General features: G+C 37.3%; 2 protein-coding genes across 4 annotated transcripts in view; one reads left to right on the top strand and one right to left on the bottom strand.

The window, feature by feature from the left end:
* HPGDS (hematopoietic prostaglandin D synthase) overlaps positions 1-7792 on the top strand; it is a 28038-nt gene extending 20246 nt beyond the window's left edge. Inside the window, exon 5 of the mRNA XM_036853716.1 lies at positions 7628-7792. Within this exon, the coding sequence (XP_036709611.1) occupies positions 7628-7792 (165 nt within the window). The remainder of the gene's footprint in view (positions 1-7627) is intronic.
* A 4617-nt stretch (positions 7793-12409) lies between these two features.
* Positions 12410-14930, bottom strand: part of SMARCAD1 (SWI/SNF-related, matrix-associated actin-dependent regulator of chromatin, subfamily a, containing DEAD/H box 1) — a 68769-nt gene continuing 66248 nt past the window's right edge. For all 3 annotated transcript variants that reach the window (XM_036853489.1, XM_036853491.1, XM_036853488.1), the window contains one exon: positions 12410-13707. In XM_036853489.1, the coding sequence (XP_036709384.1) occupies positions 13646-13707 (62 nt within the window). In that variant the 3' untranslated portion in view covers positions 12410-13645. The remainder of the gene's footprint in view (positions 13708-14930) is intronic.

Genomic DNA, 14930 nt, shown 5'->3' with positions numbered 1-14930 from the left:
AATATTTTCTCCCATTCAGTAGGTTCTTTTCATTTTGTCAATGGTTTCTTTTGCTGTGCAAAACTTGTACATTTAACTAGGTCCCATATTTTAATTTTGCTTTTATTTCCTCTGCTTTAGGAGACAGATCCAAAAGATATTGCTACGATTTATGTCAAAGTGTATTATTCTGCCTATGTTTTCCTCTAGGAGCCTTATGGTTTCTGGTCTTACATTTATGTGTTTAATATATTTTGAGTTTATTTTTGTACATGGTGTTAGAGAATATTTTAATTTCATTCTTTTACATGTAGCTGTCCAGTTTTCCCAGACCCACTTATTGAAGTGACTGTCTTTTCTCTATTGTATATTCTTGCCTCCTTTGTTATAGATTAATTGGCCATAAGTGCGTGGGTTTATTTATGTGCTCTCTATTCTGTTCCATTGATCAATGTGTCTATTTTTGTGCCAGTACCATACTGTTTTGATTACTACAGCTTTGCACTATAGTCTAAAGCCAGGGAGTGTGATTCCTCCAGCTCTGTTCTTCTTTCTCAAGATAGTTTTAGCTATTCAGGGTCTTTTGTGTTTCCATACAAATTTTTAAATTATTTGTTGTAATTCTGTGAAATATGCCTTGGTATTTTGATAGAGGTTTTATTGAATCTGTAGATTGCCTTGGGTAATATGGTCATTGTAACAATATTAATTCTTCCATCCAAGAATATAGTGTACCTTTCCATCTGTTTTTGTCATCTTCAATTTCTTTCATCAGTGTCTTACAGTTTTCCAAGTACAGGTCTTTTACCTCCTTAGGTAGGTTTATTCCTAGGTATTTTATTCTTTTTGATGTGATGGTAAAGGGGATTGTTTCCCTAATTTCTCTTTCTGGTAACTCATTGTTAGTGTATAGAAATGCAACAGATTTCTGTATAATAATTTTGTATCCTGCAACTTCACCAAATTCATTGATGAGCTTTAGTAGTTTTCTGGTGGAGACTTTAGGAATTTCTATGTATAGTGTCATGTCATCTGCAAACAGTGACAACTTTACTTCTTCCTTTCCAATTTGGATTCCTTTTAATTTCTTTTGCTTATCTCATTGCTGTGACTAGGGCTTCCAAAACTATATTGAATAAAAGTGGCAAGAGTGGGCATCCTTGTCTTGTTCCTGATCTTAGAAGAAATGCTTTCAGGTTTTCCCCATTGAGTATGATGTTAGCTGTGGGTTTGCCATATGTGGCCTTTATTATGTTGAGGTAGGTTCCCTCTATGCCCACTTTCTGGAGAGTTTTTATCATAAATGGATGTCGAGTTTCGTCAAAAACTTTTTCTACATCTATTGAAATGATTATATTGTTTTTATTCTTCAATTTGTTAATGTGGTGTATCACACTGATTGATTTGTGGATACTGAAAAATCCTTGCATCCCTGGTATTTTGCTAGTATTTTGTTGAGGATTTTTGCATCTACGTTCATCAGTGATATTAGCCTGTAATTTTCTCTTTTTGTAGTATATTTTTCTGGTTTTGGTATCAGGGTGATGGTGGCGTCATAGAATGAGTTCAGAAGTGTTCTTTCCTCAACAAATTTTTGGAATAGTTTGAGAAGGATAGATGTTAACTCTTCTCTAAATTTTTGGTAGAATTCATCTGTGAAGCCATCTGGTCCTGGACTTTTGTTTCTTTGGAGTTTTAAAATTACTGATTCAGTTTCAGTACTGGTAAAATTTTAAATTAATTTTTATTGGAGTATAGTTGCTTTACAATGTTGTGTTAGCTTCTACTGCGCAGCAAAATGAATCAGCCATACATATACATATACCCCCTCCATTTAGGAGACTTCAGTGCATTAAGTAGAGTTCCCTGTGCTATACATTATGTTCCCATCAGTAGTCTATTTTATACATAGTATCAATAGTGTATATGTGTCAATCCTAATCTCCCAATTCCTCCCACCCCACTCCTTTCCCCCTTGGTATCCCTGTGCTATACATTATGTTCCCATCAGTAGTCTATTTTATACATAGTATCAATAGTGTATATGTGTCAATCCTAATCTCCCAATTCCTCCCACCCCACTCCTTTCCCCCTTGGTATCCATAGATTTGTTCTTTGTGTCTCTATTTCTGCTTGGCAATTAAGGTCATCTATACCATTTTTCTAGATTCCACATATATGTGTTAATCTGTCATACAGAGTGAAGTAAGTCAGAAAGAGAAAAACAAATATTGTATATCAGTACTGATAATTGGTCTGTTCATATTTTCCACTTCTTCCTGGTTTAGTCTTGGGAGATTGTACCTATGTAAGAATTTGTCCATTTCTTCTAGGTTGTCCATTTTATTTGCATATAGTTGTTTGTAATAGTCTCTTATGATCCTTTGTATATCTGTGATGTTGGCTGTAACTTCTTTTTCATTTCTGATTTTATTGATTTGGGTCCTCTTCCTTTTTTTGTTGATGAATCTGGCTAAAGTTTTATCAGTTTTATCTTTTCAAAGAACCAGCTTTTAGTTTCATTGATCTCTTCTATTTTTGTGTGTCTCTATTTCATTTATTTCTGCTCTGATCTTTATGATTTTTTCCTTCTACTAACTTTGGGTTTTATTTGTTCTTCTCTCTAGCTCTTTTAGGTTCAAAGTTAGGTTGTTTGAGACTTTTCTTGTTTTCTGAGGTAAGCTTGTATCACTATAATCTTCTCTCTTAGAACTGCTTTTTCTGCATCCCATAGGTTTTGGATTGTCGTGTTTTTGTTTTCATATATCTCTAGGTATTTTTTGATTTCCTCAGTGATCCATTAGTTGTTTAGTAGCATATTGTTTAGCCTCCACATGTTTGTGTTTTTTTGCAGTTTTTTTCTTCTAGTTGATTTCTAGCCTCATAGCATTGTGGTCAGAAAAGATGCTTGATATGATTTCAATTTTCTTAAATTTACCAAGGCTTATTTTGTGGTCTAGCATGTGTTCTCTGCTGGAGAATGTTTCATGTGCACTTGGAAAAAATGCGTATTCTGCTGCTTTTGGATGGAATGCTCTATATATTTCAATTTCTCCTTTTATGTCTGTTAATATTTGCCTTATGTATTTAGGTGCTCCTATGTTGGGTGCATGGTGCATATATAGTTACAATTGTTATATCTTCTTATTGGATTGATCCCTTGATCACTATGTAGTGTCCTTGTCTCTTGTAACAGTCTTTATTTTAAAGTCTGATATAACTATTGCTACTCTGGCTTTCTTTTGATTTCCATTTGCATGGAATATCTTTTTCCATCCCCTCACTTTCAGTCTGTGTGTCTTTAGATCTGAATTGAGTCTCTTGTAGGCAGCATATATATGAGTCTTCTTTTTGGATCCATTCAGCAACTCTAAATCTTTTGGTTGGAGTATTTAGTCTATTTACATTTAAGGTAATTATTGATATGTATGTTCCTATTGCCATTTTGTCAATTGTTTTGGAGTTGTTTTGGTAGGTCTTTTTTCCCCCTTTCTTTTTCTTTTCTCTTGTGATTTGATTACCATCTTTAGTGTTATGTTTGGATTCCTTTTTTTTTTTCTATTATAGATTTTTGGTTTCTGATTACCATGAGGTTTTTATATAGCAGTCTCTCTCTCTGTATATATTTATGATTGTTTTAAGTTGTGATCTCTTAATTTCAAATGCATTTTAACAACCCTGCAATTGTACTCTCCTTCCCTCATCACTGTTTTTGATATCATATTTTGCATCTAGTTGTTTTGTGTATCCCTCAACTGCTTATTGTGGATATAGATGATTTTACTACTTTTGTCTTTTTTTTTGTTTTTTTTTTTGGCCACACCCCACAGCATGTGGGATCTTAGTTCCCCTACCAGGATCGAACCCGCGCCTCCTGCATTGGAAGGCAGAGTCTTAACCACTGGACCGCCAGGGAAGTCCCCACTACTTTTGTCTTTTAACATTCCTACTAGCTTTGTGTGTGGATGATTTCCTACATTTACTGTATGTTTGAACCAGTGAGCTTTTTCATTTTGTAATTTCCTTGTTTCTAGTTGTGTCCTTATCTTTTTTGCCTAGAGAATTTACTTACATTTGTTGTAAAGCTCGTTTGATGGGGCTGAATTCTTTTAGCTTTTGCTTGTCTGTAAAGCTTTTGATCTCTCCATCAAGCTGAATGAGAGCTTGCTGGGTAGAATATTCTTGGTTATAGGTTTTCCCCTTTTATCACTATATATATATAGGGGATTTATATATAATGTGCCCCTCCCTTCTGGCCTGCAGAGTTTCTGCTGAAAAATCATCTGACAGCTTTATGGGCGTTTCCTTGTATGTTATTTTTCACTTTCTCTTTGCTGCTTTTAATATTTTCTTTATCCTTACTTTTTGTAATTTTAAATACAACGTCTCTTCGTGTGTTCCTCTTTGGGAACACACATCCTGTATGGTACTCTCTGTGCTTTCTGGACTTGGTAACTGTTTCCTTTCCCAGATTAGGGAATTTTTCAGCTATTATGTTTTCAAATATGTTCTCAGCCCCCTTTTCTCTCTCTTCTCCTTCTGGGACCCCTATAATGCGAATATTAGCGTACTTGATGTTTTCCCAGAGGTCTCTTAAACTGTCCTCATTTTTTTCATTCTTTTTTCTGTTCAGCATCAGTGATTTCCACTGCTCGGTCTTCCACCTCATTGATCCATTCCTCTGTATCATTTAGTCTACTGTTTATTCCTTCTAGTGTATTCATTTTAGTTATTGTATTCTTCATCTGTTTGGTTGTTCTTTCTTTATATTTTCAAACTCTTTGTTAAAAACTTCTAACTTCTCTGTGCATCCATTCTCCTTCTGAGTTCATTAATCATCTTTATGACCATTACTCTGAACTCTTTCTTGGGTAGATTGCTTATCTCCATTCATTTAGTGCTTCTGGGGTTTTATCTTGTTCCTTTGTCTGGAGCATGTTCCTCTGCTGCCTTGTTTTGTCTACGTTGCTATTTGTATTTTTATGTATCTGGTAGGTTGGTCACATTTCCCGACCTTGGAGAAGTGGCCTTCTGTAGGAGACGTCCTATGCATCGCAGGAGGGCACTCCACTTTTGTCGCCCAAGCTATATGCTCTAGGGTTTCCCCAGGAGGGCTGCGAGGGTCTTTCTGTTGTGGCCGGCAGGCTGACTATGTGGGTGGTCTGGTAGGCTTGGTTGGCCCCTAGTCTTATTGGTTGCCAGGCCCTGCCTTGTATGGAGGCTGCTGGCTGCTGGTTAGTGGGGCCTGGTCACAAGAGGGCTGATTTCAGAACCCCAGGGGGTCCTGGGGCTAGTGCTGGCTCACTGGTGGATGGAGCCAGGATCCAGAACACTCCACGGCTGTTCCTGTCCACTGGTGGGTGAAGCTAGGTCCTGGGGTTAGTGCTGGACTATTGGCAGTCACAACTGGTCCTGGAATGTGGGAATCTTGCTGCAGAGCCCAGATCCTAGATGCTAGGATCCCAGGATCCTAGAGCTGGTGTCAGATTGCTGTGGGGGGAGGGGAGGCAGTTCTTGACACAGTTGGGTATGGGTTATGGGGTGTCCCACAGCTTGTGTTGGCCTGCTAGTGGGCAGAGCCAGGGCCCAGCTGCTCCCAGGGCAGGGTCTGGCCTGCTGTGGGTAGGCTGGGTCCACAAGCTGTGGAATTGTGGTTTTCTTGCATCTGGTGTCTGCCCCCTGGTTGGATGAGTTTGGTCTAGAGGCTAATGTAGGCTTCCTGAGGGCAAGGCCAGAGCCTGCCTATTGGTGGGTGGAGCTGGGTCTTGGCCCTCTAGTGGGAAGGGCCAGGTCTAGAGGCATGTCTAGAGTGGCTCTAGGCTCAGGAAGTCTTTAGGTAGCCTGTCTGCTGATGGGTGGGGCTGTGTCCCCCCCTAGTTAGTTTTTGGTCTGAGGCTCCCCAGCACTGTTGCCTACAGGCTGTTGGGTGGGGCCAGGTCTTGGCACTCATGAGCTGGAGGGAGGATCCTACAATGGTGCCCACATGGTAGAAAGCTGCCTAATATGGCTGCTGCCAGTTTCTATGTCTCTAGTTTGAGCTGCAGCTGCCTCCTTGACTCTCCGGAAGACTCTCCAAGACCAGCAGGTAGGTCAGGCCCCTACTAAATTGCTGCTTTTGCCCTGGGTCCTGGTGTGAGATTTTACGTGCACCCTTTAAGTGTGAAGTTTCTATTTCCCCTAGTTCTTTGGAACTCCCAAAATTAAGTCCTTCTGGTCTTCAAAGCCAAATGCTCTGGGGGTTTGTCTTCCTGGTGCAGGACTCCTGGGCTGGGGGGCCTGACATGGGGCTTAGAAGTCTCACTCCTACGGGAGAACCTCTGCATTATAATTATTCTCGTTTGTGGATTGCCCACCTGGGGGTAAGGGACTGGATTATATTGTGAGTCAGCTCCACCTACCCGTCTCATGTGGTTCCTTCTTTATGTCTTTAGCTGTAGAAGATCTTTTCTGGTAGGTTCTGATCTACTTCATCGATGGTTGTTCTGCAGATACTTGTGACTTTGGTGTGCTTGTAAGAGGAGGTGAGCTCAGGGCCTTTCTACTCCGCCATCTTGGCCGATCCCTCGTACCACACTTGACGTTTGTCTTCCTGCTTCTGAAGTAAAAGCTGCACCAGAGAAGGGGCTTGCATCACATCTCGCTCTCTAGTCAATCCCAGCACCTAGACCTGTACAGGGCACATAGTAGGTCCTCCATAAATATTTGTTGACTGAACTCTGAATCCTCTAACCAGTAGACCCTCCTAGTTGACAGGTGTTTAGTAAGCAAGTTCATAAAACACTAGAAATCAGCATTATTAAATTCCAAACAAAAGGAAAACTAAGAATAATCCATATTTAAACTTCATTCTTTGACTGATATTTATAGGGAGGCAAAGTAATGTCATCCAGATTAGTATCTAGTCATAAAAGAACAAACAAGTGTACAAATTTAAAAAAACAGGTATACAAGAGTAGGACTACACTGCCATCATCCTGATACTATCCTGTGGCCAATCTTAGGGTTACACTAATTGTCAGACATGTCTTCTGATGTGATTCAGTATAATGTATGCTAGCCAAAAATATGTAACTTCAAACTATGAACTCTCTAAAGATAACTTGCACTCTCTTCCTTTTTACTCTGCCATATAAAGGAACCGATGAAATAATCATAAAAATCCTGAAGACAGGACATTCTGCAGGACTAGTGTGGAATCTTCAATAATTCAGTGACATGGGAAAAAAAAGGGTACTGTTCTGAATTGAGAGTTAAAGGACATAACCAGGTGAAATGCATGGTCCTGGAATGGATTCTGCTTTGTCCTATAAAGGACATTTTTGGAACAGATGGAAAAGTACTGATGATGTGTTAAATAAGATGAAAATGTACTGTCACAGGGAGATGGAAATTGAATCAAGTTACAAAAGATCATGTACTGCAAGATCTCATTTTAGTAAAAATACACATGCATAAAAAAATACCATATACAGAGGTGTTAACGTGAGTAACCTCTGTGTGTTGGGAGTATGGTGTTATCTATAATTTTCTATAATACACGCATTCTGCTTTTGTAGTAACATATTATTTTGAATTAAAAAGAAACTATTTTTAGATTAAGAAGTTAGGCCTTCTATGTCCTAATGAAAATTTGTTTCCTTTAAACTAGGTAACTTGGGCAGATTTCTACTGGGAAATTTGCAGTACCACACTTTTGGTCTTTAAACCTGATTTGTTGGACAACCATCCCAGGCTGGTGACATTACGTAAGAAAGTCCAAAGCATTCCTGCCATCGCCAACTGGATAATGCGAAGGCCCCAAACCAAACTCTAGGTGATGCCTGCTGCCTCCAAACTTCGTTATTCTTCACAGCACCACTCTCATCAGATAAGAAGCTACACCAGCGTGCCACATAACCTGCACACTCCCCTCCCCAGCTCCATCAAGACTTTCACTTCTGCCATATTCTGCTTATCAAAAAAAAGGAAAAAAGCGGGGGGGGGGCGGGGAGAAAAGGGTTTTGTTTCCAGTATCCTTTTTATTCAGAATAGCTTCACATTATTTATAACTGAAGAAAAAGTTTCCAATACAGGCAGGCTTTGCTTTGCACTAGTTCTGACATGCATGAATTTCAGTCACAATGGTTTAGTTACATAACAAATTTTCAAAAAAAAAAAAAAAAAAAAACCCCGAAAAGATTTGGACTTCAGTTTCCATGCTATATTAACTGTGAGTAACCGCATAAAGTATAAACTTTGCTGCTAGCTCTTCAGTCTGCAAATCACTATGTAAATAACAGATAGATATATGAGCAATGCCGCTTCTTTCAAAATCTGTTAGTGATTGGTCACTGCACATCTGCCATGCATGCACAGACAGCAAAGTGTTGTTTCTCAGTGATAAACCCACTTGACATTTTACAAAAATGGATAATTGAAAAAGGGAACTCACCAACAAAGATTAAAGTGCAATAAAGAAATGAAAAGTGAAAATGGTAGAGTGAAATTCAAATTGAACATAAACGGAAAGAGCTGGCTGTGAGAATGTTGACACTGTTGCAGTTCAAAAGGCTCTAGATATGCAGCCAGAAGAACTTGGTGAAGGCAAACTTATTGACACAAATGAGGAAACTGGTTGTGACAAAGAAGATGAAGATATCCCAGAGGAGGTGAGATTGGCAAAAAACCCTTCCCGTTAAAAGAATTGAGATCAAAAGAATGAGAAGAGAATGTAAAGCAACTATACTCCAGTTAAAATGAATTAAAAAACTAAAAATTGTGAATCACTATACTGTACACCTGTAATGTATATGATATTGTACATCAACTATACTTCAATACAAGAAAAAAAAATGAAAAGACAAGCCACAGACAGGAAGAAAACATTTGCAAAAGGACTTTATCCAAAATACACAAAGAACTCTTAACAGTCAACAATAAAATAAACCTGATTACAAAATGGATAAAAGACCTGGACAGACACCTCACCGAAGATACACAGATGGCAAATAAGCATATGAAAAGATGTTCAACATCATATGTCACTAGGGAATTGCAAATAGGAACAAGGAGATACCATTACCTACCTATTAGAATGGCAAAAATTCAAAATACTGACACCACCAAAACGTGGGGCCCCAGGAACTTTTCTTCATTGCTGATAGGGATGCGAAACAGCACATACACCTTGGAAGAGAGTTTGGCAGTTTCTTACAAAACTAAAATGCTCTTACCATATGATCCAGTAATTACACTCTTTGGTATTTGCCCAAAGGAGTTGAAAACAGGTCCACACGAAAACCAGCACATGAATGTTTGTGGCAGCCTTATCAACAACTGCCAAAACTTAGAACCAAAATATCCTTTAGTAGGTTAGTGGACATGTAAATTGGGGTACATGCAAACAAGAAACCATTATTCAGTGCTAAAAAGAAATGATCTATCAAGCCATGAAAAGATATGGAGGAAACTTAAATGGATTTTTAGGGCAGTAAGACTATTCTGTATGATACTATAATGGATTTATTTGTCAAACCCATAGAATGTACAACACCAAGAGTGGAGCCTACTGTAATCTACGGACTTTGGGTGATTATAACGTGTCAACACATTTTCACTGATCGTAACAAATGTCCCATTCTGGTGCAGGATGCCGATAGTGGGGGAAGGTGTGTCTGTGTGGGAGCAGGGGTATGTGGGACCTCTCTGTACTTCCGGCTGAATTTGCTATGAACCTAAACCCCTCGAAGAAATAAACTCCATTTAAAAAGAAAAAAGAACAGGGATATTTCATGACATTGAAAGAGCAATAAAATGTTGGAAGCTGATCCAAATTTAGGATTATGACTATTTACCGAGAGACAAAAAAAAAATGTTCGCTTGCAAGTTTTATAGGAAGGTACTGTTCAAACTACTGATAAATTTTTTACAAAAATAAAACTTCCTCAATGTTTCTAATATTTTACAGTGTACTGAATATTAGTTTTACTACTTTGTTCACTTACACATTTATAATGTGCTGACAAAATTTTTAAAGGTCATGGAAAAATCATTTTCCCCAGTGATTACACACTTTCAACTTGAATCATTTCTGCAGTCCCACACTACTGTGCAAGAACTGCCCGTATAAACAAGCCATTTATATAGAAATCTTCCAAATAACTATATATTTAGATAACTATAGTGGAACATCACATTTTAGTTCAATTTACCTGTTAATATCATTAATATTGAATAGTCTAATCTCAGTATGTCATGTTGTATCAGGAAACACATTAACAAAATAGATGGCCTTATCCGTGAACTACAGGGCAGAGGAAGGAGAATGTAGTTGAGAAGCACAAAGTGGGGAGAGGTTGTGGGGAGGAAGAAAGAAAAGTCAAGTCCATCTAAGTGTGACCTTGTTGAAGGTGCTTCTTTCCTCCCAACGATGCTCTATGAAACTCGGGAAAAGGAAGTTAAATACTGTACACGTATATTAAGGATTACACAGAAAAACAAAGTGTATTTCCCAAGTACCTTGCTTCTTTGGATTACAATTTCTTACCGTTGTTAGTGGCTGTTAAGAAATGCCAATAGGTTATACGTGACTCTCATTTGCAAAGTGCTGAATCATGTCATCAAGGCAGTCTAAAGAAAAAAAATTACCTTTCACAGAAGAAATTCAAATACTCTAATGAAGGTGGAAACTTTTCTTCCCTCCTATGCGTGTTCATTTTCCTCCACATAATTACATTCTGACAAGCTTTAATGAAAACAGAATTTAGTAAAACTGATAGATACAATGTTTATCTAAATTATGAAAACTCTAAGATAATCAGCCCCACTTGTTTACATATAATTATCATAATTCCAATAGAAAATGCAACCACAGCAGGTTTTATAAGGAAATATTTCAATCACAGCATCATCATAACCTTTATGTCAACTTTTTTTCACTGAAAGGACAACACATTCCAATACCCCATCCTATATCTAAATTAAACATCTCCTCACTGAGCAAGTAAACAAGTGTGAGAGAACATGAATTAATCAGAGCAGAAATGGAACTGCATATTATAATCAGAAAAATAACCATAACTTTTGGGAAGTTAAAACAATCAATTCCTTAATTTTATGGACCATTTAAGTGTCTTGCTGAAGGTCACAAAAATGGACACCAAACCTCCTGATACTCCTATCTAACCACTATACAATAACACCAACAACTAGGAGCAATATTAATGTTTCAACATAGATTATCTATTGGTATAAAGTTACAAGTCTATGGGGTGAGAAATACAGTTATGAAAACACATACGTCTTCTTTCTGTGTGTGACCTGTATCAATAAAAACATAAGTTGCTTCAGTTGGCCAAGATATTACTCCAACAACTGTGGCTTCATAGGCTCTTTAACTGACAATGGATTATGATATTTACTGACATCAGTCCAATAAAGGGACTAATGAGAATACACCCAAAGTAGTAAGTACCAGTTTACTGAGAGAGACGATATTAAGCACACAGTATCATCTCTTTTGTGCTCAATATTATGGGGTTTTTTTTTTGGGTCTTTGTTGCTGTGCGTGGGCTTTCTCTAGTTGCGCTGAGCGGGGGCTACTCTTCGTTGTGGTGCGTGGGCTTCTCATTGCGGTGGCTTCTCCTGTTGTGGAGCACAGGCTCTAGGCACCTGGGCTTCAGTAGTTGCAGCACGTGGGCCCTAGAGTGTGTGGGCTTCAGTAGTTGTGGCATGCAGGTTCAGTAGTTGTGGCGCATGGGCTTAGTTGCTCCGCGGCATGTGCGATCTTCCTGGACCAGGGCTCGAACCTGTGTCCCCTGCATAGGCAGGGGGATTCTTAACCACTACACCACCAGGGAAGTCCTTCCATATTATGCATTTTTAAAGGTAAAGGGATGAAAGTTTAGAAACTACTAAGGGTGTGAAAATACAACTTACGATCACAAATATTTTTATTACACCAAAAACGTAATATGGCATTACAGGGAGAACCCAACTACATTTCATTAAAATAAAAATATGGATTTAACAACAACAACAAAAGAAACAGCCTATCGTTGAAGACACGTTAGTACAGGAAAGTTATGAGAAATCCATTATGCGATTTTTAGGATATTCTCAACATTTCACTAAGCAATTTGGGTACTGTGATGCAGAAGGAGGTATTAATACTATTTGCAGGTCCCTTCAGCCCATTACACTAAAACGTGTTGAGTATATTCAATACACTTGCAAGATTGGCTAAGTCTACTGACTCATCAGCTTTCAGTCTACAGTATCTGAAGAATCAACGTAAGAGCTTCATTAGCCTTCTAAGTCGAGGATTATATTACCTTAAAAACTTAGGAAGTCAGGAGGTCTTGAAGGTATAATCTCCAATAATTAACAAATCTTTGATTTATAAATAAGTTTATTTATAATAATATTTACATAATAAAACAAAACACATGAAACTCACAAGTTATACAAAGAAACTGATGTATAATAAAACAGCAATATAGACTGACAGGCAAAAATTTAAAGAAAGATTTAATAAAGAGTTAAATATCAAGTAGACAACTTTACCTCTTCTAAATTTCACTTTGTCACCCACACTGATTTGGAATTGAACAATGGCTCTCTCTTTAGGAGGTCCCGTACTGGAAATTCTGAAAACTGCTAAGTTATATTTTGATAAGAATTTGAAGTTAATGACCTATTTCCATGCAGTACCTAATGCTGCCTTGAAATGAAGTCACATTCAGTCTGCTTTGAAGTGAAATAGCCTGTTAATCTGTTCTGCCAGGCTAGAAGAATGTCACCAAATATTTTGCTGATGTGCGGAGCTGTGGCAGGAATAAACTACTATTTAGAGAGTAAAGAGAACGGGAGCAGAAATGACTGGGCAACAGTTTCAAGAGAAGCAAAAGCCAGGAGAGGGAAATCAATGAAAACATGCACAAGAATAGGCAGAGTAATAAAGCACAGTTAGTGCAGTTGGGAAATGAACAGAAGGAATTAATCCATGGAGCAAGATAAGGGCTTCTTTAGTTACTATTCACTGGAAAACAACTTAGTGCCTAGCCAAACAAATCTGTTTTAACAGAAGTACTTGGGAGGACCTGGGGGTGTTAGTATATGGAATGCCACCTTTAAATTCAGGTTGAGTTCTTGTTGACAGTGGTGAACATCTGTTTCAAATAGCAATAAAATGAAAGCTATATAATCTATACAGCTGCATTCTTTAACATAATAAAAAAGAACTTCAAATGAGACGAGCAAAAACAAGACATAAGCATTGTCAAATAAGGCACATGTAAAAATCTACACATATTATCCAGTGAAAGACAATATATATATATATTTGGAGGTAGAAATAATTACAAAAATACTGACATTTTCTAAAGCGTTAGCGTATTTGTTACAAACAATCACCAACTAATCCCCATTCAGAAAACTGTTTTGTAAAATGATTATTTAACATCTTCAAGACTACGTGTATCTGTGGCTTTTTTTTGAAATTTCACATGTGAGCATCTGGAGAATTCAGTTAGTGGCAAAAAAAGTTGTCCATACTATGAGAAATGTAATATGGAAATTATAAAAAGTTATAAGTGTTCATAAACCCCATGGCCATCATAATGTAAATGTCCTTGAGTGCACCGAGCTGCTATTTCGTCATCAGTTAGGAATTAACAATATTCTTATCTCACAGGCCCATTGATGTTTTTAGTAATGTGGCTATGTCTGCTGGCATACTCCCTTCGTCACCTGCAGGTCAGAAACTGGTGTTAAAATCGTGATAAAAATATTTTATGCAACGTATTTCTTCTCTCCAATTTTCCCTACTTTTGGTGAATTCTTCATAATCTTTCAAGGCCCAGCCTGATTCAGTGTCACTCCCTGTTAAAAAATATTCCCGAATTCCTACATATGTCAGGGCAACTTCCTCTGTGCTTGTGTTCACATTGCCAGCACAGCAGTCTGCAGCTTCTGTTTTTGATTTGACAGAGATATGCAGATATAGTTTGGATCATATCCTATTCATACAGCACATAGTATTTACTCCTCAGGTTCACTAAATAAAAACATTTACCAAAAAATTCAACACAAGATGTAAAAGAGAATAAAAGAAAATATACAAAAAAAAAAAAATTTTTTTTAATGTAACAATCTGAATAGTGAAAATAAAGACAAAACTCCCAAATCCAACCAAACAGAAATCATTTCATCTACACTTATTTTCAGTCCAAAGATACATTGTCTTAAAAAAATTTTTTTTTTCAATTAAACAAGACCCCAGTATCTAGACACTTATCCAGGTGTGTCTCTCTCTCTCTCTCTCTGTCACCACAGGGACCCCAGTTACAGTCTAAACTTAAGAGACTACTTTTATCTACTCTTCTCCTTTCAGTAAAAAACATGATTAGGAACACAAACTACTGCATAAACTCTCAGGGAATTCACTGACATGCTTGCCTCCAAGCTCGTCCACAGATATGAAAATAGCCCATGAAATCCAAACTTAACATCAAATAAAAAAAGCAAGATGCAGAAACAACTAGTCATACACTTAAAAAAAAACAAACCCTAATGTGTCATCTTTCTGGGGAAGCTGGGTGATAGGGTGAGAAAGGGGCTTTTGTTTGCCCTTTAATATCTTAGGAATTTTGAACTATGTGAATGTATTATCTTTTATATATATATATATATATATATATATATATATAATTTGAACTTTTAAAACTTTAAAAATTATTCTATTCAAAAAGATGGAGGAAATGGAGAGGATTCTTATTTGACAATTGTTTCTAGTACCCAACTGCTCTTTAATCTGAAATTATTCAATTTTTGAATAAATGCATTTTATTGTACTCTAGTGAAATGAGTATTTGGCTAGTCAAAATGAAATTAATATAAATATGAGAGTTCTAAATAACTTAATATTATGCCATGTACTTTAAATCTTTGGATTCATAAATATTACTTAGTAA

Source organism: Balaenoptera musculus, chromosome 5 (genome assembly GCF_009873245.2).
Source record: "Balaenoptera musculus isolate JJ_BM4_2016_0621 chromosome 5, mBalMus1.pri.v3, whole genome shotgun sequence".
NCBI lineage: Eukaryota > Metazoa > Chordata > Mammalia > Artiodactyla > Balaenopteridae > Balaenoptera > Balaenoptera musculus.
Note: the sequence above shows the minus strand (reverse complement) of the source record. Positions and strands in the feature narration are given on the sequence as shown.